Raw genomic sequence first — 26634 nt, 5'->3', positions numbered from 1 at the left:
TTCAACGCACACAAAATTTTTAAAAAAGAAAAAGCTACAAAATTAAAAAAAAATAGCACAAAAGACTTTGGTGACTGTAAAGCATAAAGGTAAAGAAAACAGGTCAAAGCAATGGTTTTTTGTCGTTTTGGCACTCCACAAAATCGTCCTTTTGGGACAATCGGTTTGGCTATTGAAGTCATAATTATGTCACAAAGATAAGAAAACTGCAATCATTTTCAAAAAATTTGCACCAAAGCAATTTTTGCTTGCTAATAAAATTTTTAAAAATATATATAAAAATATAAATTTTCAATAAAAAATCCAGTTAAAATTACAGGTTTTTTATTTCTTTTTCTACAAAAATCAACAGATTTGTTGTTTACCTATGTCGTGTGTAATGACAGAGATACATGAATACATGGGACCCAACACAAAATTAAATTTTTAAAGCAAGAGGTTGGGCTAAATTATTAAAGTTCCTTTTGAGATACATGCGTTGGTATGTTTTTCTTTGTTTGCATATCATATCATATGAAGGCTGTGGCTAAAATAAATCAGTTCTGGGTTAGACCAGGGGATAGCTGGCGGAGGTGGCGATGCCGCACTGGTTATCCTTGTTGCGCGTCATCTTAATGAAGCCCTTGTCGCCCCAAGATGTACCCCACGAGTTCTTCACCAGCCAGTAGTCCTCGCCAGACTCATCGGTGCCGAAGCCAACAGCCAGGACTCCATGGTCCAAGTTCTGGGCATCGCACTGGGGCTCGTTATAGACGCCCTCGGAATAAAACTGGAAGGATTCGTGGGAGGCATCAATGGCCACGGAAACGGGTCCAATGGTCGCCACAGCCTGGGCTAACTTCTCCTCATCACCCTGGGGTACATCGACGAATCCACGGTCGGTGGCTCCGATTGTGCCCTTGTTGAAGTGGCAGGAATCATCGATTGCCTCGTAGGGATAGGATTTCTCGGTGTCGATACCACCATTGTCCTTGATGTAGCGAAAGGCGTTATCCATGAGACCGCCGTTGCATCCGTTGTTGCCGTACTTGGTGGAGCAATCGACCAGATTCTGCTCGGACAGCGAGACCAGCACTCCGGATTTGCGGTAATGCTGACCCTCTAGGGCACCCGTGCTGGAGAAGGCCCAGCAGCTGCCGCAGTGTCCCTGATCCTTGACGGCGGTAACGGCGCCCTTGATACGCCAGTCCACAGATTTGGGTAGGGTCACGTGAGCTGGCGAAATGAAGGTAACGCCCTTGAAGCTCTCATCGATAGCGCTGGAAGGAATTTATAAAAGAATTAGTACGCTATACTTGAGGGAAATTATTTCATTCTACTCTCTACTCTCTTACCGCAGCTCCTTTTGCAGGGTGTAGTTGAAGCCGTTCATCAGCTGGCGGAATTCGTGGATGCAGCATATCGGCGTATTTGTTGACCGCCAATTTGAAGCTCACCTTCCCTTCGGCGAATCGCTGGTTGTGCTTAGCAATCTTGTGCTTGTTCTCATTGAAGATCTTAAGGCGGAAGCGTTCCTCGGTTTCATCTTGGTAGTTTTTGCGGTGCTCCAACTGCATATCAAAGAAAAATACTCTTTTAGATAGTGCACTCTTATCGAAGGTAAAGCTTATCAAAAATGTTCATGTACTTGTTTTAAGATTAGACCAAACGAAAAGAACAGACCGACAAACGGTTAAAATAATCAAGTCGGTATGTATTTATTCCTCTTTTGTTTGTAAAAAAAATAAAATTAAATCATTTGTTAGGGAAATGGCCAAAATGTGTTTTAACAAACTTCTTTTTACTACAAACTAAAAGTGATCCAAACTTTAAAATTCAAAATCGATTATATGACCGAAAATTTATTTATTTTCGTCTATAAGGTCTGCTGCATCAAACTTATTTTGCATCTAAACAATATAATTAGTTATTTCTACTCCGGAAGCGTACACAGTGATATAATCAAAACGCATAATAGCATAACATAACATTTTAGATATGAAAACATTAACAAAAATCTCGCTCGGAGAAGTAAATCTTTTACGTAAACCAGATTTATGGTCACGATGGCAAAAGGTCTTAATCTTGAGATAACCTATCATTGGCACGTCAACTTGGCGCGAGCAGATCGCTCTATTAGTTCGGCCACAGTAGTAAGGTCTATAAATCTAACATGGCCATAAAAAATATTTTTAACGACTGCCCAACAACAGGAACTTCGAAACGGTGTAAATGTTTCAGGTAGTAAACAATGAACTACACCGCAGGTAAGGGGGAAGGAATGAAATGCGTTGGTCCCCCGGATTAGAGACCTCCTCTCCGGATCGGGGTTGTTTTGTCCGACCCGCATATTGACACAGCACGGAAATAGCTCGAACACTAAACAAATGATAGCTATTTATAAAGAAAATTTGGATGGTCGGAGCAAGATGAAGACTGCGTTGCTATCCATTACATTCAGCAAATAATGCAAACATTTAAGGGGTGGCTTCAAAAACTGAACTCTGCCATACACAGCTTTTGCCTTGCTGATTTTATTACTGCATAAGAAATCTACTACGAGCTATACGAGTTTATTTCAGTGTTTTGGAGGTGTTAAAGTGGCTTGCTTTTCAGCAAAATATATAAAGAAAATGCATGCACAATCAAATATCAAATATGTATAATTATTCATACACTTTACTAATCCCCAACTATAAGATTTTCTTTTGAGTGGCTTTCGAGTGGCTCACCTCAAGTCTCACAAAGACAATATTCTAGGGTACTCGGCACAATGAACTGAATAACCATGGCGCTGTCATGTGAGAAACATGCATATGTAATTAGTTTGGGCATCAAAGCGGACCAGCATCGCCAGAGCAACAATTGTCGCCCCTACTGGACCGGATGGAGTCCCCAGTCAACGGCTGGGTCGTATAATTGGCATAATTGGTTCGAATTAAGACATGCATCCAAAACAAAAAAAAACCCCACCCGATTCACTTGGGTGAGAATGAGAAGCCTTTTGAAAGCCGCCAGCGCACTGACCTATTGATTTTCCTTCTAAACAGTTTGGGTTTTCGATATGGCATGATAAAATTCACACGTTTTATTATATACTTTTGTAGAAAATGAATGGCAAAATAGATTTAACAACTTAAAGACCGTAATTAAATGCACGTGCGATCCAGGCACTCGGCGTATACGTTTTTGTATTTCTATCTCTAGAGTAAGCAAATTTTTGCCTGGCATCCGGAGAACTTAGGAAACTTCGTTGCAGTTGTGAGCTTGGACGATGGGTGAGTATCAGAGAGCTATAGCTACTACTAGTGCGGTTAGTCCTACAGTCGCTCCATCTCGATGGCACAGCTATCGTCCTCCTGATCCGTGGGTGCAGTGGCCACTGCACTGGTGGCCGCGTATGATGGGTGTGGAACAGGTTGTTCCTCCTGGTTCTTGTACTCTCGCCGCTTTCGCATGATGTAGGCGAAAACAAAGCCGTTTATCACCAGCATGGCCAGGACTATAATGGTGGGCCAAACCACATCCACCGATACATCGAGACTATTGGCACTGACATCGGTCATGGTAAGGGCTTGTCGGTTTTATATAATTTCGCCAATATTAGGTTGGTTTTCTTGGATTTCGTAGCACGTTTTTACGATGACGCGCGTGCTTTTTCGAACTGCTGGGGGGGGGCTGGCTCCTTTTATTTCTTTTCTCTCGAATTTCTATACAGTCTCTCCACTGCTGCTCGACTGTTCCGTTCGCTTGGAGCGTCGTTAGGGAAATAACAAAAATACAGCAGACCGCTTTCGGTGGTTGTCCGCTCACACAGACTCGGGCAAAAACGAGCCGAGTTACACACTCACTTCGTCGTATCACAAAACGAGAGCCAACCTACGTACGTAGGCAAACTATTTGGAGGAAGCGTACTCTATAAATTTCTTGTTTCTTATTTCTGTTTTCTTTTTGCAGCGCGCGTATTATGGAACCGTTTAAAACGAACCGGTTTCCGAAACTCTTGATTTATAAGGATTTCAGGCAGGCAAGATATTCAAATATGTTTGCGCCAACCGGTTCGGGCGCAGCAAAAAATAATAAGATAAAGAAAGACCAATACAAAAGTTTTTGCAACTCAGTCAAATTTTTCCCCGCTTGTTTATTTACGGCAGCCTATTTGTTTGTCCACTTGTCACTCGGAATTTGCGCTCTCGGAAACACCAGCAAAGTGCCAATTTGATAAGCCTCGCTGATCCGTCGCGCGTCATTTCCAAAACGTTCGCTCGACCTATTCTGTATCAAATATTTAATCATCTTTGGTTTCAGAATGTGCAGAAACTGAAACGCATAAATCTGGAATCTGGTGCTTATCAGTGCCACAATTGTACGCTGGTGACTTTTTCAGCTGTGCATTTGCAACCGACAACTTGGGCACTTTGAACTGCACACAGATAACAATTTATAAATTTGCGATTGTCCAAGTTAGACTTTACCAGCAACGTCGGCTGGAAATGTAATTTGAATTGCGCGCCTTTTCTATGTGGAGCAAGGCATGGGCAGCACTGCTTCAGTAGTGTGACCAAAGGAGTCCGTTTTAATAAACTTGCAGAGGGTATTCTAATTTTAGTCAATAGTTTGCAACGCAGGGGCACATTTCCGATCCTATAAAGTATATATATTCTTGATCAGCATCATCAGACAATCCGATCTGGCCGTTTTACGGTCCGTCTGTTCGTCTGTCCGTACGCTTCTAGTCCCTCAGCTTTTCAGCTAATTTGGCTAACACTTTTTAAAAAGACCTATTTTTATTGCATTTACATCCAATATAAAAACTGAAAGTTTTAATACCGACAGTATTAAATATATGTATTGGTTCAATACTAAATAACTCTATACTTTTTACTTAAATTTCTATAGCGATGAGTCTACGTTCTATTTTGATACTTTCGTGGTATTAATTAAACACGCATCTTATTGAGAATTTTTTCATACCCCATAATTTAAAGTTCATGTAACATTAGTTTAGTTTCTATGAGAATTTTTTTTGGTTGTGGTATCGGTCGACTATCATATAGCCCCCATAGAAAGCATCGAAAAAAATAAAGTATTTAACGATTTTAATGTGAAGCAAATCGGTAAAATGTTTTTTTTCTCCGGCTTGCCGAAGTTTTCTTTGTTTCTAGTTTTGTATTGTATCACACTGACAAACAAAAAATAACAGACTTGGAACTTAATAACAGTGGTTTAAAATTAAATTAAATTTAGTTAAAATTAACTAAATTAAAATACGAAGGAGTAAGGACTGAAAGTGTACCCTTTATATGCAATGTACATTTTGAAAAATTTTGAAACTAATAATTTTAGATTAAATCATCCAAAAAAACTCTAAATACGTACACAATTGTGAAAATGTTTTGTTGAACATTGATGCTCTATGAACAGAACAAATTACATCGTTTAAATAAAACAAATTATCTTATAATTATTTCACATTTATCAATAATTCCAAGCGTTTGCAACGGATGGACTGTGTGGACAGAGGGACGTTAATGGAGCCTTATATAAATGTTTCTATAATACTGAAAAATTAATTAGGATTTGAATAATGCAAACTTAAGATTTTTGCAGCGCTCAAGAACACATTTTTTAAAGAAAAAAATCAACACATTTAAGATAAAAATTGATTTCTAAATTTGAAGTTTTGATTCAGTCCAAATTTTATATGAACACTCTTAATCTATTTAAAGGAAAGGCATGTCCATAGCTGTAAGTTTGTTACAATAAAGTTCGAAAAGACTGTAATAGTAAATTAACAACAAGTACGACTTCATTGTCTCTAATATCATGCTTTTTCCAATTTATCCAGTGTTGACACGTAAGAAATTCCTTAAAACTTATATAAGATACGAAAAATATTTTTCGAAAACCAATTGACGTTTCCCAAAATTTTATATAAAAATTATTTTTATAACCATTTTTGAAAATATGTTTTTTTGCTATGGTTGTGCATCCATTAGATTTGTTTAAACAACAAACCCAATATTAAAAATGATGTGTCACTATTTTTGGGTAATTTTTTAATTTGGCAACGTATGAACGGAAATAGATTGGGAAGAACTTATCTCTTATGAGGGTGGTATTTTTAAGCAATAACACAAGTGTTATTCACGTATGTTTATTCAGTGACTTTTATCACACGAGATCTGCACAGCTAATTATACGCCCCCATTTGCGTTTAATGACGCTTGACACGGAACAACCAATAACTATACAACACAGTCCAAGAAATAAGCACGACCTCATACTCCTGCTGATAGGGAATGGATGACACTGGGGGTACATTCAACTAATTTTCAGAAAAAAAAAAACATTGATAGGCAGACACAATTACGACCAAGGATGATTTGCCTAATCAATGAAACAATGGGTTCATGCAATAAAATATACACTGCAGAAGGGGCAAAAATCGAAGTCGGCATAAGCCACATGACAATTAGGAAACATTTGCTTGCAAAAATGGTACAAATGTCCAGCTTATCAGTGGACCAGTTCGAGTCTTGCACGGCTTATCAGCGGCACTGACCCGCAACGGAACAAAAGTGGGCGACGACTTGATTGTCCGTCGTTCCCTCTGATGTTTACGGCTAAGCCTGGTCGCTGGTCATGTGAGCCTGCATGTGACTGAATCGCCTAGACTTCGGGACTTATCTGGACGCTTTTTGATGCAGCCGCTCAGTGCATTCACATTCACTCGTGATTCAGCCGAGCAGAATCGTCACAAACGGAAGAATGAGCATGCAGTCCCTGTCCAACTATGCAAACAAGGTCTGCGCAAGACAAAGGCCCAAACATAATGCATTAGTCATCGCTAGCCTTTGTCACCGGAGAACACTTGTTGCACTCCGATTTCCTGGGGCGACAAATTTAAAGAAAGCCATTGATAAAACACGAAAAACTCACCTTGAAAGTGTGCCATTCCTCCTTGATCACATCGGCGAAGGAAACGGCCTGTGCCACCGCCAGCAGGGCCAAAAGCGGCAGTAAAACAGCTGTGCGCATTTTAAGTCGGAGAGTCTGTAAAAAAGCAAACCATTAGTAAGCCAACTATGCGAATTACCAGTCACGTGAAGCTTCACCAGCCATAAACCTGATTTCTTGTTTATCAAATGGATGTTGTACATATAACAGAACTTATAATTGTATAAGTCAACATTCAGATTTACTATTAATTAATAAAATCATTGGGAATTGGAAGGTTTTTTATTGTTCTGATTTTAATGAGAAAATAAAATCAATCATATTAAATATATTGGACAAGTTTTTGAGGTTAAGCTTTGTTTTTGGATTTATAAATATGGTTAAACTGTGAATCATTTATGTTATTCACTTATTTAAGACGTAACATTTGATAAATTTTTCACACAACAAATTGTAAAACTACATACAAATTAGTTTAAATCAAAAATTATAATTATATAAAAGTATATTAATAAATAAATAAAAAATAATTAATTCATAACAATAACCAACGCACAGATTTCTTAAGTACGAATTTGTTTTATTGCTACTATGATTTTATAAACTTTCTTCGTTTTTTAGAGGCTGTACTAAATTGTTTATGTTTATTGGTGCTTAAATCAATTTTTGGCTTATATCGGCGTTTGCTTTGTGATCATTTTTAGTTTGTTGTTTTCGAAGTCGAAAGGAACGTTATCTTATCGGCCATTCCACTTTCATATTGCTTCGCATTGCTTTTTAATAGGTCTGCCATTTTGGTCCTGATTTATATTTCTACTGTATTGTTTTTGCGTCTTTTTTGAGAAACGAGACACGAATTCAATAATACAATTGCCTAATTATTTATTTTATGCCTTTAATTTGTAAAGAGTTCAAGGGCGAAAACGGGTTTTCAAATTCAAGGTGATTCATCTACAAGGGGAATAACAGGTGAGGTAAAGCTAACAAAGACTAGAAAATGGGTCAGCAATCTGCGGAAGGCAGAAAATCGTCCAAAAGGGCAGTAAAATCTAAACAAAGAAGCGCAACAGACGATAGGGAGGGGAATTATAGAATACGGAACAGATAATGATGCCGACCGTTGATATGAACTACAGTTAAAGAGTAAATAAATCGAGACAAAGGCATGACGCAATAATATGCAACTTTTCAATGCGGCTATTAACAACATTAATATTTAACTGACGTTAATACAGGGCATATTGTTTTAATTTCTAGCTGCACAATTTTTACTTACCACTCGAAACTGCGTCGCAGGAAATGCAGAATATTCGCAGAATTTACTACTGTTGTTGCACTTTTTATATGGTTTAAACTACACTAAAGTGCAAGCCTTCCAATTGTATTTGTTAAGTCGCAATTTAATGTCTAATCACGAAGACAACTCGATGTTTAATAAAATTCCGCGGAAATTGTTGCTCGAAAGAAATCTTTGCCAATGTGACCAGACACAGACTTATGGGAATTCTAGAAAATACCACAGGCAGTCGGCTGTGGGGCAGTGTTGATGTTTTGGCCTTAAAACCGCTAAACTGTGTAGTACTTTCCACAATACTTTCGAGTATTCCTAGCTGTTGCGAGTCGTAGGCTGTAAATTCGGTTGTGATTCAGTATTAAGATGATTTTTACATGGCAAATTTTTCGGATTTTTCGGAGATAGGAATGTACTTTGGCCAAGTCTGCGGATTTAAGCAAAAAATGCAAGTAAATGAACAACTGCCATTCGATAATATGAAAGAATAGGAAGGTATTGACTTTCATTTGACCTGCGGGGCAAAAAGCTTATATTAAGTATTCAATGTTATGTTCTCTTCCTCTTATTTTAAGGTCTGTTTACTTCTCGTAGACCAATCAGCTGCTTTTGCAACAGCGGCAGTAAAAATGGGTCTCTAAAATTCTTTCGAGCGGTTGAGACCAGATAACTTAACTTTTCTTCATTACCTATTTGTCAAGAGATGCGGAGGAACTTAATTTTTACATTCTTTCTACAGGAGCCTGTGTGAATGGGTCGAAACAACTAAAGACTGTTTAGTGTGACTATGCTATAATATTTAAATGGTACTTGCCGACTCTGACTCGACCAGTGGTGAAAAACACAAATAGAGACTTATCTTTGAGAAAAGGTATTTGAGGGGTCACACTGATTACAAAAGAAGAAGACAAAATTTGCTGGTCATTCGCAGTAGGCAGTTTGTTGAACATTTATAAAACTATAATTTCAACACATAATATATCCCGTAAGTGTTGCCGAACATGCCTACCGCTTGGAAATAAAATAAGTTATAAACTGAAAAAATGGCATATTATTAACACATACCCATCGTCCAATCTCCGCCAGCTCTCAAGAAGCTCCCGCATCATGTTCGGCCGACAAAGTGGACTGGGCAGTTCCAGCAACAGCAGCAACCTGGTGGAGTTTCGCGCAGGTCGCATGAACATGGTTGGCAAAATGGTTCACCCGGATTCACGGAAGGGCCTGGTCTACATGACCCAAAGCGACGACGGCCTGATGCACTTCTGCTGGAAGGATCGCACCTCCGGAAAGGTGGAGGACGACCTCATCGTCTTTCCCGATGACTTCGAGTACAAGCGTGTGGATCAGTGCAAGACGGGCCGCGTCTATGTGCTTAAGTTTAAGTCCTCCACACGCCGGATGTTCTTCTGGATGCAGGAGCCCAAGACGGACAAGGACGACGAGCACTGCCGCCGCATCAACGAGCTGCTCAACAACCCACCATCCGCCCACCAGCGCGGCGGCGGAGGCAGCAACGACGGCGACCTGCAGTACATGCTCAACAACATGTCGCAGCAGCAGCTGATGCAGCTCTTCGGCGGCGTCGGCCAGATGGGCGGTCTCAGCTCGCTGCTGGGCCAAATGAAGTAAGCAAACTACATTGCCAAACATAAGTTTCATACTCGAAATTTTCGATACACACAGCATACTATTCCACCCGTGCTAAACATCTCTAATACGAAATGTGGAGTATTTTATTTTCAAATAGAATATACGTAAAGCATATCGTGTTTTAAGTATAATACATCGTTTACTTTACGAAACACTCAAATTCTTATTATTTTCAATTTAGTACATTACTTTAAAAAGCAAAAGACAAGTAAGTGAACATTTCAATACATATAACAAAAAGTTCTATACACGCTTATTATTTGAAATTAAAAAAAAAGCTTAATTGGCCAAGTTCAAAAAGGTATTCTCAATAGATTGACCTAATTGTCAGAATTCAGTCGACATCGAATTTGCTGCAGCCTCCAGCTGAAATGGCCTATTATTAAAAATAAAATTTAAGATAAAATTTCTTTTTGAAGTTAGCCCTCCATGTCCTAATTGTGCAGCGGTTCCCAACTTATAAAATCTAAAACAAACAGTGTGCTTAAATGTAATTGTTAGTCCTTTTTTTGTGTAGTTTTTATTGCTTATTACTTGCATACTATGTACAATAGTGTCCAATAATGTCTTTGTTAAGTTTAAAAATTAATAGGCTAGTTCTATGTTTAGTGTAAACATAACGCAACGCACTAAATGCCCTCTCCACAGACACTTGAGTTGCCGGAACAGACATCGCTACCTGGGCTATTTTGGCTAAAATAGGTTGCTTAAGGGCGTTTAACTTTCAGTAAGAAACCACATTTTCCTCGATATTTAGCTTCTTCATATTTTCTATCATGGCTATGGTTTGCTTAAAATCATATTTCGGACTTGTTAAGTGCAACAGTGGGCTTTCTAAACAATCGCTTAGCTTTGGATCCATTAATCTCATATGCGTCCGATTTGTGAATTAATTTATAGTGCCTTACTATGTTTGTATTGACTTCTACAAGTCGCTTGTTGCATAGCACGCATGACACAATGCCAATTTCCTCTGTCGCCACAGCCAGAGCCTCGACGTTAAGCTTGGGTGGTCTTCTCATTTTGCAACAAAAGTTCTAACATCTATGTTTTTTTCTTAAATACAGAAACAGTGAGTAATCTGAGTTGGGAAAAATTACTTACCTAGCTCAACGACCTATATTTTTTTTAATTCGTTGCAAACATTAATAACACAGTCCAAAGATAGATATATGTAAAGATGGGATATTAAAACATTGTTTTCATGTTTAATTGTACACGATGATATATTCTTTGAATGTGTAATACACGAAGTGCTGTACGTGTATTTTTATTTGAAAATAAAATACTCCACATTTCGTATTAGTCATGTTTAGCACAGGTATAGTATAGTATAGTATACTGTATGTGTAAAATGTTCATGTTCGAAACATATGTACTGATTTACAAAGACTGCTATTTATATAAACATATAGAAGAAGTTTAGAGATACCCATTTATACCCTTGCAGAGGGTAATTAAAGTATATAAACTATTTCGACAAAGTCTGCAAGGATATTTAAACTTCCGTTTTCGTTTCTATATGAATCTTCCGAATTACAAAATGTGTTGCAAAAATGGTAGCAGTAACTCAACAATATGCCCAGTACACTGAGCCTTAAATTTACAGCGGATAGCAAAAGCTAATTATCTACAATTTTCTGAAATAATCTGTTAATAGTTATCCCTTTAAATTTTGAAGATCATCATAGCCTCATGAGGACCAAATTTGGCTTTAAATAGTTGGCTAAGTAAAAAGCTTAAATCCACTGGGTAAAATTAATAGGTCAGTACTCATGTAAGGATTGTTTGTTTTTTTTTTTTGATATAAAGAGCAGCTTAGATATTTTTTTTATTCCTCGTCATCTTTTTTTCTTGGTGTAGGCCGTTTTATTAAAATTAAGAATGTTGATAGATTTTCTTTTATAGTTATTTTAAAGATAAAAAGATAATATCAACTGGGTAACATTGAGAAGTCAGTACTCATTTAAGGATTTTTTGTTTGTTTTGTATTAAGTTATTTTGAGCAGCTTACGTTATTTTCTGACGTCCTCGATCATGCAAGGACATTGGAATAAATATTTTTTAGCTTTTATTGAGTATTTTAAGGTGCAATTATATTCATTCTGGTTACTAATAAAGATCGTTGTCTTATCTTGCAGTTCCCGTACGCCCTCGTCGCGCAACACCGTGTCGGGTGGTAGCGGTGGGTCGGCTTTGCAGACGCCCGAAAACGTCAGTGTCCCACGCACCCCGACTGCTCCTTCAAAAACGGGAAGCAGCCGCAGCAGCAGCAATGTGAACTCGCAGGCCGGCGAGGCTGCCGGCAGCGCCGGCTCCTCCGTTGATGCGGATGCCTCCGGTAAGAACTCAACCACATCGACCACAACGGCGTCAGAATCGACCAGAGCCTATGCCAATCCATTCCAAGCCTACTTATCCAATCTCTCCCCCGAACATGGCGCAGGACGATCCCTGAACATTGACCTTTCGGCATCGCTGTCCGGCTCCGAGGCCATCAATCAGATCATCGCTGATCCGGAGCTCGTCAAGTCGCTGATCGTGCACCTGCCGGAGTCGGAGGATGCGGACGAGGATCGCAAGCAGCAGATCAAAGACCACATCACCTCCCCGCAGTTCCAGCAGGCCCTGGCACAGTTCTCCAATAACCTGCAGTCGGCCCAACTGGGACCGGTGATCAAGCAATTCGAGCTATCCAACGAAGCGGTGGCTGCAGCCTACTCTGGCAACCTGGAGGACTTTGTTCGCGCCCTGGAAAAGAGCCTGCCTGCCGGAGCCACCATGGGCAGCGAACCGTCGGCCAGCGAGAAGAAGGGTGATGCCGAAACCCCCACTTCAGTGCCCCGCGATGAGAACACCGATCCCGCTGTTGAGAAGCAGGAGGAAAAGCAAAAATAGCTTGCGATCGTGCCACAACAATAATTAGAATGCGTTCGAAAGCATATATTTTTCAATTTATAAGTTTATTTTTCGATTCTGAATATATATCCAAAGGAGCTACAAATAAATTTATCTGTTGTGAAATACATTTTAATTGGTATCAGAGTAAAATGGAAAATTATATTTGTTGAAAAGTATGTAACAAGTAACAGAAAGCGTTTCCAACCCTAGATATACAATATATATCCACAAATCCCGAAAGTTTTTGGACAGTTATAAAATCTGTATATGTCTAAACGGTCAATATCTATCGGCTCCAAACACGACTATTGTTTTAGAAGTTAGTTATAGATAGTGCCACCTTAAAACCAATTAATTTCAGAAAGCATATTTATTTTGATATTGGTTATCTGAGTAATTTAAATTTTAAAAATTAATTTAAAAATTTTAATTTTTAGTTTGAACTCAATTTTTATAACCTTGCAAAGGGTATTATAATTTCAGTCAGAAGTTTTCAACGCAGTGAAGGAGACATTTCCGACCCTATAAAGTATATATATTCTCGATCAGCATCACTAGGAGAGTCGATCTAGCCCTGTCCGTCCGTCTGTACGTCCGTTTCTATGCAAACTAGTCCCTCAGTTCTTCTTCTTCTTAAATATTTTAGAATTACGGTTTTAATTTCATCAAAATCGGACGACTATAACATAAAGCTCCCATAAGAACAATAATAAAAAAAAAAATAAAATTAACATTTTAAAATTTTTAAATAAATTAAATAATTATAATTAATTAAAAATAATTGATATAATGCTAGTCGCCGACATATTTTTTGATAGCATCGGATAAAAATGTACCCCAAATTGTTCAATATCATTTTCATAAAAAAAAGTTGTTTTTCTTAGTTTAGCCGTGTTTGTGTAAATTGTATACCTTTTTATTTTAATTCGATGCTAGCAGTACCCGACGCAAGTCGGTTTTTTAATCTAGCTAAATCCGATGAAAAAATAGTTTTTCCTTGTAACTCTTTTTTTTATCTCCGTCTAATTAAGTAAAGTAAGAATTTTTTTATATTACGTAATCTAGAAAAGAAAACATCTTAAGTTCCATAAGTCATTGATGCACCTATAAGCATTTTAGTAATTATAATTCTTGTTGTGTACGTAGGAATCTATATTTTGTAACGGAAATGATAAAATCGAATTGGTAATTTAGATATATTTGCGTAAATCAGTTATAACTATTTTGTTGTTTGTTACAATTCTAGGCGGATCGCAAAAACTGCCTAACGTGTATTTTAGCTGCCCTCAACGTATCGGGTAAGTTTTAGAAATTTTTACAAACTTGTTGATTTTTGTGGCTTTAAAAGCCGTTTAGGTTTTTTTTGGAATTGCCAAAGTAATTGATCGAAATAAACAGCATATTGCATCTACAGAGGTCCCTGTATACCCACTCAAATATTTTAAAAGGTATGTATGTACATATAATATTTCAACGTTTGTTATGGATTTAACGGATAAGCAAAATAAGAATTGTAGAAAGCCAACTTCCACGTTTTATTTTAGATTAAATTGTAGTTTAAATTAACTTTATCTATATATGTGCATATTTATAATATAGTTATAATTCAATTAATTTATTTATGTATAGTTTCTGATAATAACTCATGTTCATTTTTTTAGTTATCTCTAAGAATTTAGTATTAAAGGGCCCGACTAAAGGAAATAATAGTTCAAACTACCTTTTAAAGTTTGGATGTAAAAAGCGGGGGATTTATGGAAGTAACGGGAGTAGTAATCCAGACAAGGTCACTTTGTTGGTGTCCCCCTAACAAAAGCTCGCTGCCTTGCTCGCTCACTCGGTGCCTATGGTTGTCCCTGCCTGGCACGAATTGCGCGCTCTCTCTCTCTCTGCGAGCCGTCTCACACAGATACACACACAGCCACACGCAACAATATTTATTTTATTCAATTCCAAAACGGCCAACCTATAAGTTGTGTTTGTGCAAATTTCGCGCGTTTGCAAGTTTTTGTAGTTCGCTTCCGATTCTTATACATAACGATCTCAAGCGATCTCCTCTGCCGAATATAAAATACAGATATATCCAGATCTGCAGTAATTGCCAAATTATTTTTCGCAAAATTTTACGTCGCGAGCTGCATGTTTTTGTATCTGTTGTTGTTGGTGCTTTCATTTTGCAGCAATCTCTGCTTTGCATGTGTGCGTTTGGTGCTTTTGGCGGACGTGAGTGTGTGTGAGTGCTGGTGGTAGAGGGGGAGAAATAGTCACACACACATTGGCAGACTTTGGTTTTGACTCACTCGCTCGCTCACATACACACTGGCACAAGCGCAGGCCTGGAAGCTTGCAAGAATAAAATTAAATAAAGTAAGAGTTTAAAAAAAGTGTATGTTGTCAAATAATGAAGTAAACAAAAAGCTTTGCGGATTTGCAATATCTTCGGCGCAACGATCTGGCAACACCAACAACAACAGCAGCAGCAGCAGCCACATAAGAAACTGCGTTTTAACCATTTCCTGCACTTATCGTTCTCCTTTCATCCAATTAGTGCTGGAAAGTAACGCCAGTTACGGTTTAAATACAGTCAAGACGCGAACCCCACTCAACTCCTTAATGAGTTTCCCTCAAATAAACGGAATTCGTAATAAAAAACGTCCGATTTGGCGCTGATAAAGCTGATAAGGAACGCAGCCAAAGTCAGCTGCATTTTACGATAAGGTAAGTAAACACTCAAAGCAGTAAGGATCTTAGAGTTTGCCGGCAAATCGAGGCTTCCAGAACAGCTGCAGTAGCTCCAGCTAAAATGGAGGTGTCCCCCCAAAAAAAGGAAAAAAAACCAAAACACAAATGGCGCCTGAGCATATGCTGCGGGTAATTTTAAGAGCGCCAGCAATCATGTGAGTGCAAGCGGGATGGCCATACAGACAGTGTTTATATTTTGGTAGAAAGGTCACATCCTTAGCTTCCAATAGGACATTCGTCCTTCTCTACCGCCTTGTCCTGCGCCAATTACGTCAGTAATCGAAAACGGAAGTTAATTTCGACAAACCGAAGTTTATATGCTCTAGCACATTAATATATCCAAAGTTCCTTCTTATCTGTTATAAGATATACAAAGTTCCTTTTTCGTTTCTGGTTCAGCTTTTGGATATAACCGGGTTGAAAGGTATTCCTTTCGTGTTCCTATCTCCCACAAAAATTCAAATAATACGCGCGATTATGTGTTACATTATTTTAATAGACACTTGTCTGCTTGATTCAAATCGAAATAGTCAATTATAAAAAATACATTAATTTTAAACAGCTGATACCTAAATTTTTATTTATTACTTACGAAATTCAACATCGTGTTTTATAATTTTTAATTTAAATAATATATCAAAACAATATTTCTTTGAGTATAGAATATGCAATGACTTTGGGAACATTCCACACACTCCTATAATGATCAAGGTATTTCAAACTCCAATTCGATATTGGTATACCCTGTCCAAGGATATTATAATGTTCAGAATTAGCAAGTGGGTGGCGCAAATTTTCACACCTCCAACATGGCTGTCTAACAGCCGGAGAAAGCGTCTAGCCTGACATTGAACTTGGCTACTCTCCATGAATTCGATTGACCACAGGGTGGCGCAGCTTTTTGGGGCAACTTTCACCAACAATTTTGCAGCTGCCACACTTCAACAGTTTGCTGGCAGTTGCAGTCATTTTATCGATTCCCGCAGATACATACAAACAGTCGTAGCGCGCCATTTTAAAACTTTTCTCAAAGCTTGTAGTGTATAGTGCACTTTCTTCCCTTATCCCCTTAACAACAAAAATAAAGAGATAAAACTTCATCTCAACAGCTGTCTTGACATCGAAAAAGCTTTCATCTTTGCCTGTTGCAGTTTTGTATGCCCTACAGGAGGGTACTTATGACTGGCCATCGACAGCAGAAATCTTTAGTAGTCATGGTTTAAATATAGATGTAACCAAAATTGTACCGTCATTGGGCTGATCTTACAGACAGATGTAATAGAGAATTAAAACTTGACCCAACAATAGTGCGTTCTCTTCAAATAATAACCAACTACCTGTATTTATGAAGATTTTACAAGTCGATATAAATTTATGTACATATGTAGGTTTAAAGTAAAACAGAATTGAATAAAAACCATTTTTTTTAGTTCTAAGAAAAATCTAGTGTTTATTCAGTGAGCCTTTTCAAAATTTATTTCACAGTCTGAAATAACTCTTCAAAATATAAATACCTATCGGTTTCAAATTGAAACTTTCAATGCATTGATTATATAATATTTAATATGGCCGCGCAGGGAGGTTCGAAAAAATGCATTTACAAAACGCAATGAAAGAGGGAGAGCTCATTTTCGCTGCGCTCGAATAATTCTTTCGTATCGAACGATCGGGGCAAAACAGGAAGCTCTGCTTATGGCAAAGCCGTAGATAAGAGTAGATAAATACCCAAATTTATTCGGCATCTTCAGGGCGTGTATGACCTGACAACTTGATTAACACAACATTAATCTAATCGACCGGCAATAATATTATCAAATCTTATCTGAACGCAATATCAAAAATTTAAAAAGTGATTTAAGAATATTGAGCCGCTAAGAAGAAAATTATCTTGACATCTTTTCATAGAAACGTTTAGCTTACTAAGCAAATTTTTCATTTGTAAAATTCTGGCTTATTTTCTTGACATTTTTAAATGTATACCCATTACTTTAAAATTATGTAACGGGGAAAAAAAGAAGCATTTCCGATTCTAGCGCTGCTCGTATAAACGTCTGTGTCTCGCGAACCATAAAAGCCAGACACTTGGGACAAGGCATGCGGATTCTATTGATGCATACGCGGCTCAAGTTTTTTTTCTAAGAGTTGACCGCGACCACCCTTACGTTTATAAATCAGTAATTTCTTGGTCAATGTCGTCAACGCTAGCAGATACATATACCTTAAGCCGCGTTAAAGCAATTGCAGATAAAATCATCTTACAAGGGTCGATTGTATATCATCCAAGCAGATGTCATGCTTCGATCGCCTTTCCTTGGGTCCACTTCAGACACAAACACTTTGCATGACCCATTTGATTGACTTCCTCCGGTGCAATAATCACCGGGTCCTCCCGCCTCATTGTGATTATAAGCTCTAAACGGACAACGCTGATATCAGCAGGCGTAGCAATTGCAAAACTTCCCCGGCGGCAGCAGAAGGAGAAGATGATTTCCCGGTTTACCAGGGCAAAAAAACTGGTTTCGAACTGAATCGAACGCTGCCCTTTCGCACAGTCGGGTAAAAAACACAATACAGTGCGGAGTGATACATGTTAAAGCTTATATTTTGAAAGTACGTGTGCGGATAATGACAAGACATTTGTTTCAGAAATCCACGGGTTTTATGGTGATGAAACGGGAGAGGATAAAGGCCACCAGGATAGTGGCGCATACGAAGCAAAAGGCAAACATGTAAAAGCTTTCCTCTGTGAAGATGTCGGAGAAGGCGGGTATGTCCTGATAGATCTTCTCTATCACCGCCAGTGTTCCTTTGTGTTTCCTCACCATGGCGGTGGTTGTTGTATGCCCTCTTCTACTTCTTTTTGTAAGTCTTCTTTCCGCCACCGGCGCCTCCTCCGAGCTTCTGTTTTTCCGCCTTGGTCAGCACCTTGTTGGTGATCTCCTCGGGCGGTGCCAAGCTGGACACGTGTCTGTTGCACAGCTGCAGGAGCTCCAGAGTGTTGATGTTATCACTGTTGAATCGTATCTCCTTGACTTTAGCCTTTTCTGTGGGAGAGGTTTACAATTAGCAATGTATCTATTTTTGTATCTATGAAGTGTTGCTTACAAATCGTTCAGCCGAAACTCTAAGGTCTTGTTATAAGACAGACCTAAAGGTCCTAGAATATCTCTTGAAAATCATTCAGGAACAATTATAAAATCTTAACACCCTTTATGGCTCATTATGTTTTTAAAATATATTATAAGATAGAAAATTGAATCAAAAGTATAAGTTCCTATACGACGAATCTCTGGAAAATCTCGCAAGATAAACACGTATTTTAAACTAAACTTTCTATTTTACTTTATTCAAAATAATAACAAAGAAGTTTCCACGAAAATTTGCATTCATTTTGGGACTCGTAACCTACATGGTTGGTTCTTAAATATTCCTTTTCCTGAGTTTCGGCTGGCAGATACTTACCTTGGGCTGAGTCAATCAAAGCAAACTTGATGTTGGCCGGCTGGCGATTGCATACAATTTCCGATTTAACTACGCACTTGGGATTCGTCAGTGCCACTTTGGGTGTGGAGAGCAGGAAAAGGAATTCTCTGCGGGGAGATAAAGTACTGGTTAATGTTGGTTATTGATTTTTCCCATTTCCCTGTTTTTCAGAAGCAGCGACGCCGCCTCAAACTGACGCCGACACCGACTAAAATGTCCACGGAGCGTGAGCTGGCTCCCGGTGGGCCAGCTCAGCTCCACCCGCACACGTTGCCCCTGACGTTCCCGGATCTCCAGATGACCTCCGCCGTTGGCATTATCGGAAAGGTCTACGGTGAGTGTGGTCCCCCCGCCCATTTTACATCCACGCGAACGCGAAAACAACCGCAAAGGATCGGTTTAAGTGTGGACACTTTGCAGCACCTCTTTGTTTTCCTGAGTTTTTCTTGCGCTTTTCTTTTCGTTTGGCTTACGCACTTTGGTTCCGAGAAAATTTTCCCAATAAGTGGACACTGCGCAGGTCTCGCTATCGATAGGAGGAAAGCACTTTTCCGACTTACCGTGTGGACTTGACGTTTTCCGCAAACGGATCAAACTGCACGGTGATTCGCTTAACTCCCTTCAAATTCACGCTCTTCAGCTGCTTGCCAATGGCTGAAACAATGCCGCCCGAGCGGCGTAGGGCGCCGCTAAAAGGCACAGACATTATTTATTCGTTTTACCCGCAAAAAGCACCAACTTTTAACAAAAACCACGACGTAACAAACACGCTACGTAACAGCTGACAGGCGATAACGACAGGCCCGATAGTTCGCGCTCGCTTTCCAACACTGGAATGCTCAGTGGGAGCAACCCTGCCTTGCTGTGCATAGTCAGCCGACATATAGACATCCCGCTCACACGCATGGTCTCAGCCGAGAGTGCTTTGCCCTCATTTAAGTGTGGTTAAGAGTGTACAGCGTGCGTCACGCTCACACGTCGCGAGTACAATTTTTGTGTGGACGTCCAGTGTGTGGCTGTGGGAAAAGCTGAAGAAAATTGCATTTTTTGCATAATGCGCGACGTGAAAAGCTAACAAAAGTTGTGCTAAATCAAAATTCAATAGTCTGGCCACGGTTTGTGCGTAAGAGCGGGCGGCGCGAACGTGTTTGGTGCACAAAAACCACGTCTCGAAAAGTCAAGAATTCTACGTGCACACATTTTTTTGGGCTGCCATATATAAAAAAACGCATACAAACGCATTTTCTTGCTGTATAGCGAAGCAGCACACATTCACACACAGGCCGAGGAGCACACACACACGCATACAATTGCACTCACGAGATATGCGAGCATAAAGAAGAATTTTTTCTTAGTTGTATTACAAGAGCATTAGATACATATATAATAAGTATATAAATAAACATATATACACCCCTAGGTGTGTACACAAAAATACATACATATAATTAAACGAAAGCTGTGCCTACATTTGTGTTCTTTTCCAATACTAAATAACAACAGAAACAACAATAATAACAAAATAATGCAAATCAAGAAACAGAGAGAAAGAGAGACGAGATAATACCCACTTGTCTGTTGCTAATTCCAATTTATATAAATACGCCTTCGCCACGCCCACGCGCAACAACAAACAACAAATGCAAAATCTACCAAACGAATAAAACTTTAAACTACTTTAAAGTGTGATAAGCAAAAGGCTGAAATCAAAAACAAAATACAAAAACTATAAATAATTAGTAGAAAAACCAAAAGCAAAAGCAACAACAACAACCACAACAAAGAAAACAACAATCAATTACATTTTACACCAAAACACGAAACATCAAAAGAGAAAAACACGAGCCAACCTTTTATACATTAAATATTTTTCTTAAAACAAACCTAACTTAGTGCAAAAACATGTATCCAGTCGGACAACGTAAGTGACTAGCGAATGAAAAAGAAGAAGCTAAAAGAATAGACAATTTTCAGACTGAATAATAAAAACTGCTGCTGCCACAAGTCCCCTAAGCCATCACACCTCCTTCCCCTTGCTCTCCATCCACTAATCAAGTTTTCGATGTTCTACTTGCACCTATACTTATACGAATATATATATATATATATATATATATATTTATATTGCAAGTGCTAGTCTTTATCGAGGTGTGCAATTTGCACACACAGACACGTGCGTGAAGTGCAGAGTTGAAAATGCGCAAAAATTGGGTCAACGACCGTCGCGTCGCAATAGTTTCCTGCTTTTCCGGGGGTTGCTTTTGGGGCCTAAGACTGTTTGATTCGGGGAGTATCTGGGTTTTAAGAGCAGACTCTTATAACTGCGTCGCCATTTGCCGACGATTGTGCGTATTTCATGTAAATATTTATGCTGTGAACGGGGAAGTTAAATATGAAATAGCAATACAAATTTAATAATATTCCTTTCGATATTCAATGTCATTTAGATATAAGAAAAAACATACTCTTAAATTGTTTACATTATCCTTTTTAATGTTGACAATAAGCCAAATAAAACAGTCGTTATTATCTTGAAAACTTAAGTTCAAAGTGGCAAGAAAGGCGTTTTGGAATGTTTAAACAGTATTTAACGGGTGGAACATCAAAACTGACCCCACCTGGAAACCCCAGGGTTAAAAGGTGCATTACCTGAGATTATTAACCAAATGCTGGCTAACCCGGGACTTGGATATGAAAACACCCACCCAACCAATTAAACACTAAGTATATGAACAAGGAAAAAAGACTTGTGGCAGCACGATACTCTATATACATACATATAAATAATATCACGCAAGACATACGTACATATATTAAATGATGACGATGATGAAAGAAAACTGTAACTAAAATATTATTAACGCACTTTTTTTTTCGTTTTCTTTTCGTTCGTTATCGCAACCTGTTTTTGGTTTCTACATCGTTTTACTTTTGACCTCATGATTTTGATTTTCCATTATCGACAAAAATCATCGATTGGCCATTACCCGTTTTGATTTGAACCTCTTCATTTCCATTTTCATTTAATTACCTTGTGTTTATTTGATTACATTTTCTTTTTATAGAGTCACAGTGGACCCCCTCGCCCACTCGGCCTCAGAGTCCCTCTCAGGCGCAGACTAGCTTCGACACGCTCACATGTAAATTTCTCTCCAAAACCAAAAAGACTACTAAAATTACTAAGAACCTTATGCGATTTGATTGATTCGAAAAAGCTAAACAAAACTGTTTGTGTTTACGTTCTTTAGTTTGGTGTTCCTAACACATTTCCTCCACTAACAAACCTATCCCTAAAATAACTTTTTGCCGTAATGATACTAACCAAAAAAAAAAACCACACTAAAAACTAAGAAAAAACTGAATATGTTTCAATTTTTTGTTTCGTGTAAATGTTTTTTTTTTCTTCGTACTATGCAAATTGCACTTGAGTATAACTACAAAAAAAAAAAACTAAAACACCTGTTTGAACTTTAATCTATCATTTTGTGTTCAGCGCTCGTTGCATGCACATTTTAGCTTGTAGTATTTAAGGGCAGTTTTTTCAGACGGCTGGGTTATCTCATTGGAGTTATAAATTTATATTGATTTATGTTCACTTTTGAATGGTCGATTTAACAAAACCAGATTTATATTTATTCAGATAAGAAAAATAAAATTTTTTTCGCTTCACTAGTTTTTTTATTACTTTTTGAAAACTTTAGGCTTGGAAAAGTGATAAAAGTACGTTATGTTAAACGTGACCGATATGTAAAAATACAATTTGTATGAGTAAAGTCAACTAACGAATGAGTAATAAACTTTTTATTTATTTATACGCTAAAGCCTTACGCTTGTTTAGGGTGACATAACGGTGTTATAAATTTAATGTATGACTTAGCTTTAAATAAATATGTCAATATATCTTTTTAATAACATTAAAATTGTTGACCTCGTATATTCCTGAGATTTAACTAAGCAAGATAAAACAGCCCCCTAAACTTGATGTTATATTAGATATTGTCTAGTTTTTTACGTTCATTTTAATCGTTTTATCCTTAAAAATTTGTGCTTTGCGAGATGAGACTAATTAATAGTTGACTTTGCAGCACCACCAGCGCCCGGCTCGTCGGTCAATCCCACCGCAGTCACTAGCCCAAGTGCCCAGAATGTGGCCGCTGGTGGAGCAACTGTGGCTGGTGCAGCTGCAACCGCCGCCCAGGTGGCCTCCGCCTTGGGCGCCACCACCGGCAGCGTGACACCAGCGATTGCAACCGCCACGCCAGCCACTCAACCGGATATGCCCGTTTTCACGTGCCCACGCCGGCCCGAATCTCGGACGAGAAGGACGTCCGATTGTGCTCCGGGCCAATCACTTCCAGGTGACAATGCCGCGTGGCTATGTTCACCACTACGACATCAACATTCAGCCAGACAAGTGTCCGCGAAAGGTCAACCGTGAAATTATCGAGACCATGGTGCATGCTTACAGCAAGATCTTCGGCGTGCTCAAGCCGGTGTTTGATGGCCGCAACAATCTATACACCCGCGATCCATTGCCCATCGGCAACGAACGTCTGGAGTTGGAAGTGACTCTGCCCGGCGAGGGAAAGGATCGCATCTTTCGCGTTACGATCAAGTGGCAGGCTCAGGTCTCGCTATTTAATCTGGAGGAGGCTCTGGAAGGCCGAACCCGGCAGATACCTTACGACGCCATTCTCGCCCTGGACGTGGTCATGCGCCATCTGCCCAGTATGACGTACACGCCGGTAGGACGCAGCTTCTTCAGCTCTCCCGATGGTTATTACCATCCCTTGGGTGGCGGTCGCGAGGTGTGGTTCGGTTTCCATCAGAGCGTTAGGCCCTCGCAGTGGAAGATGATGCTCAACATCGATGGTGAGTTGTGGCCCTGCCAGACGTATGTTTCCCTAACTAATCATCGAATTTTTTCCAGTCTCGGCCACCGCTTTTTACAAGGCTCAACCAGTCATTGACTTTATGTGTGAGGTGCTGGACATTCGCGACATCAACGAGCAGCGCAAACCGCTCACTGACTCCCAGCGCGTCAAGTTCACCAAGGAGATCAAGGGTCTGAAGATCGAAATTACCCACTGCGGCCAGATGCGTCGCAAGTATCGTGTGTGCAACGTCACCCGGCGTCCCGCACAGATGCAATCGTAAGAATCCTGTAATTGCCGAACCGCTCTGCTGTTGCTAACCATTTCTATGAATTATTTCAGTTTCCCACTGCAGCTGGAAAACGGACAGACCGTAGAGTGCACCGTGGCCAAGTATTTCCTGGATAAGTACCGCATGAAGCTGCGATATCCGCATTTGCCCTGCCTTCAGGTGGGACAGGAGCACAAACACACCTATCTGCCCCTGGAAGTGTGCAACATTGTGGCCGGGCAGCGGTGCATCAAGAAGCTGACCGATATGCAGACCTCGACCATGATCAAGGCCACCGCCCGTTCAGCACCGGATCGCGAGCGTGAGATTAACAATTTGGTCAAGCGGGCCGACTTCAACAACGACTCGTATGTACAGGAGTTCGGTCTGACCATTTCCAATTCGATGATGGAGGTGCGAGGACGCGTTTTGCCGCCGCCAAAGCTTCAGTATGGGGGACGTGTGTCTACCGGGATCACCGGCCAGCAACTGTTTCCGCCACAGAACAAGGTGAGCTTGGCTTCGCCCAACCAGGGTGTGTGGGATATGCGAGGCAAGCAGTTCTTCACCGGCGTGGAGATTCGTATCTGGGCCATAGCGTGCTTTGCTCCCCAGCGCACTGTGCGCGAGGACGCGCTGCGTAACTTTACCCAGCAGCTGCAGAAGATCTCAAACGATGCCGGCATGCCGATTATTGGCCAGCCGTGCTTCTGCAAATACGCCACCGGGCCGGATCAGGTGGAGCCGATGTTCCGCTACTTGAAAATTACCTTTCCGGGGCTGCAGCTCGTCGTGGTAGTGCTACCGGGTAAGACTCCGGTTTATGCAGAGGTAAAGCGAGTGGGAGACACCGTCCTGGGCATGGCTACCCAGTGTGTGCAGGCCAAAAACGTGAACAAGACGTCGCCGCAGACACTGTCAAATCTTTGTCTTAAGATCAACGTTAAGTTGGGCGGCATCAATTCGATCCTCGTGCCGTCCATCAGGCCGAAGGTTTTCAACGAACCGGTTATTTTCTTGGGTGCTGATGTAACACACCCACCAGCTGGCGACAACAAAAAACCATCGATTGCCGCCGTCGTGGGCTCAATGGATGCCCATCCGTCTCGCTACGCCGCTACCGTTCGGGTGCAACAGCACCGCCAAGAAATTATCCAGGAGCTGAGCAGCATGGTGCGCGAGCTTCTGATCATGTTCTACAAGTCAACAGGCGGCTATAAGCCCCACCGCATCATTCTCTATCGCGACGGTGTCTCCGAGGGTCAGTTCCCGCATGTTCTGCAGCACGAGTTGACCGCCATTCGGGAGGCCTGCATCAAGCTGGAGCCCGAATACCGACCAGGCATCACGTTCATCGTGGTGCAGAAGCGCCATCACACGCGTCTTTTCTGCGCCGAGAAGAAGGAGCAGAGCGGCAAGTCGGGCAACATTCCCGCAGGCACCACCGTCGATGTGGGCATCACACATCCCACCGAATTCGATTTCTATCTGTGCAGCCACCAGGGCATCCAGGGCACCAGTCGTCCGTCTCACTACCACGTTCTGTGGGACGACAATCACTTTGACTCGGACGAGCTGCAGTGTCTCACGTACCAGCTGTGCCACACATACGTGCGGTGCACCCGATCCGTCAGCATACCGGCGCCAGCCTACTACGCCCATTTAGTGGCCTTCCGTGCCAGGTGAGCTTGGAATTGCAACTCCTTAATTCGCATAAAGTATTAACATTCGGGCATATTTTGTAGATACCATCTGGTGGAAAAGGAGCACGACTCCGGCGAAGGCTCGCACCAGAGCGGCTGCTCCGAGGATCGCACGCCAGGCGCCATGGCCAGAGCCATCACTGTGCACGCTGACACCAAGAAGGTCATGTACTTTGCCTAAAAAGTATCACCCCATATACCAACACCAAAAAGCTAAGGAATACAAAATCAGTTTCGAAATTCAATTCGAATAAGCTACTCCCCCCACTTCCTTCCCTCAGATCAGCAAGCGGATGAATGCCAACCCTAGAAATATAGAATTAAGCTACATTTTACGTTGAGACAGCGCGATGGGAGGTTAACCAACGAGAATACGAAGATCTTGCATGCATTAGTTATTTAGTAAGCAAAAGAAAATCCCACAAAGACAGAAAAACACCACTCATCCACACACAACGCAGAAAGCACACAGTGAGAAATTGTAGGAATAGGCAATCGAATGTTATGCACAAGTTTGCGCAACCGAAGAAAAATAAACGAACCCGAAAGTGAAATGTGAGAATTCTCAAAAGCAAGCGTAGCAAACAAATTGAAAGCAAATAGTAAATCAACTAAAGGGAACAAAAACTACGACAGCAACACCAACCAACATCAGATAACAAAAAAAAAAAAGAAAAAAGAAAATGGAATAGCGTCACTAACACGAGATAGACAACTCGTGTAATAGCAATTACGGTTACATTGTACAATATATTTTTACACGATACGAAAAGAAAA

The 26634-nt window shown here is 40.2% G+C and overlaps 6 protein-coding genes across 9 annotated transcripts; 2 read left to right on the top strand and 4 right to left on the bottom strand.

Annotated features, from left to right (window-relative positions):
• Positions 1-307: 307 nt before the first annotated feature.
• On the bottom strand, positions 308-8425 carry LOC128256006 (cathepsin L). Its single transcript, XM_052985994.1, is given in 5 exon segments — positions 308-1259; positions 1335-1393; positions 1395-1550; positions 6922-7035; positions 8216-8425. Coding segments are annotated over 4 exon segments (1026 nt in total). The 5' UTR covers positions 7021-7035; positions 8216-8425; the 3' UTR covers positions 308-547.
• LOC128256007 (uncharacterized) lies at positions 3030-4617 on the bottom strand. The gene has a single exon (XM_052985995.1). The coding sequence runs from the start codon at positions 3543-3545 to the stop codon at positions 3300-3302; it is 246 nt and encodes an 81-aa protein (XP_052841955.1). The 5' UTR covers positions 3546-4617; the 3' UTR covers positions 3030-3299.
• Positions 8426-9076: 651 nt separating the features above from the next.
• Positions 9077-12911, top strand: LOC128256004 (proteasomal ubiquitin receptor ADRM1 homolog). Of its 3 annotated transcripts, none has more exons than XM_052985993.1 (4): positions 9077-9215; positions 9317-9858; positions 12025-12224; positions 12330-12911. In XM_052985993.1, exons 2-4 carry the CDS (start codon positions 9338-9340, stop codon positions 12779-12781), a joined length of 1173 nt encoding a protein of 390 aa, XP_052841953.1. In that variant the 5' UTR covers positions 9077-9215; positions 9317-9337; the 3' UTR covers positions 12782-12911. The 3 variants fall into 3 exon arrangements, with proteins under 3 accessions (XP_052841953.1, XP_052841952.1, XP_052841951.1); XM_052985992.1 differs by having other exon boundaries at positions 12294-12911; XM_052985991.1 differs by having other exon boundaries at positions 12025-12911.
• A 1812-nt stretch (positions 12912-14723) lies between these two features.
• Positions 14724-26541, top strand: LOC128255959 (protein argonaute-2). The gene is given in 9 exon segments (XM_052985891.1): positions 14724-14878; positions 15333-15502; positions 19181-19343; positions 22075-22149; positions 23095-23312; positions 23314-23881; positions 23940-24162; positions 24226-25836; positions 25900-26541. Coding segments are annotated over 7 exon segments (2955 nt in total). The 5' UTR covers positions 14724-14878; positions 15333-15502; positions 19181-19222; the 3' UTR covers positions 26039-26541.
• Positions 18111-18351, bottom strand: LOC128255963 (uncharacterized). Its single transcript, XM_052985895.1, has one exon. It carries the CDS (start codon positions 18349-18351, stop codon positions 18169-18171), a length of 183 nt encoding a protein of 60 aa, XP_052841855.1. The 3' UTR covers positions 18111-18168.
• LOC128255961 (uncharacterized) lies at positions 18377-19775 on the bottom strand. Of its 2 annotated transcripts, none has more exons than XM_052985893.1 (3): positions 19570-19775; positions 18989-19116; positions 18377-18570 (listed from the first exon to the last, which is right to left on the bottom strand). In XM_052985893.1, exons 1-3 carry the CDS (start codon positions 19713-19715, stop codon positions 18377-18379), a joined length of 468 nt encoding a protein of 155 aa, XP_052841853.1. In that variant the 5' UTR covers positions 19716-19775. The 2 variants fall into 2 exon arrangements, with proteins under 2 accessions (XP_052841853.1, XP_052841854.1); XM_052985894.1 differs by having other exon boundaries at positions 18377-18565; positions 18990-19116.
• Positions 26542-26634: the final 93 nt, after the last annotated feature.

This window comes from Drosophila gunungcola (genome assembly GCF_025200985.1).
Source record: "Drosophila gunungcola strain Sukarami chromosome 2R unlocalized genomic scaffold, Dgunungcola_SK_2 000012F, whole genome shotgun sequence".
Taxonomy (NCBI): domain Eukaryota; kingdom Metazoa; phylum Arthropoda; class Insecta; order Diptera; family Drosophilidae; genus Drosophila; species Drosophila gunungcola.
Note: the sequence above shows the minus strand (reverse complement) of the source record. Positions and strands in the feature narration are given on the sequence as shown.

What these genes read in the sequence shown, in the direction of transcription:
- LOC128256007 (XM_052985995.1), bottom strand. Translation starts at nt 3,545, where the DNA reads ATGACCGATGTCAGTGCCAATAGTCTCGATGTATCGGTGGATGTGGTT.
- LOC128256004 (XM_052985991.1), top strand. Translation starts at nt 9,338, where the DNA reads ATGTTCGGCCGACAAAGTGGACTGGGCAGTTCCAGCAACAGCAGCAAC. An exon ending in TCGCTGCTGGGCCAAATGAA is followed by an intron (nt 9,859 to 12,024) that starts GTAAGCAAACTA and finishes CTTATCTTGCAG; the next exon opens with TTCCCGTACGCCCTCGTCGC.
- LOC128255961 (XM_052985893.1), bottom strand. Translation starts at nt 19,715, where the DNA reads ATGTCTGTGCCTTTTAGCGGCGCCCTACGCCGCTCGGGCGGCATTGTT. An exon ending in GAAAACGTCAAGTCCACACG is followed by an intron (nt 19,117 to 19,569) that starts GTAAGTCGGAAA and finishes ATCTCCCCGCAG; the next exon opens with AGAATTCCTTTTCCTGCTCT. An exon ending in TTTGATTGACTCAGCCCAAG is followed by an intron (nt 18,571 to 18,988) that starts GTAAGTATCTGC and finishes CCTCTCCCACAG; the next exon opens with AAAAGGCTAAAGTCAAGGAG.
- LOC128255963 (XM_052985895.1), bottom strand. Translation starts at nt 18,351, where the DNA reads ATGGTGAGGAAACACAAAGGAACACTGGCGGTGATAGAGAAGATCTAT.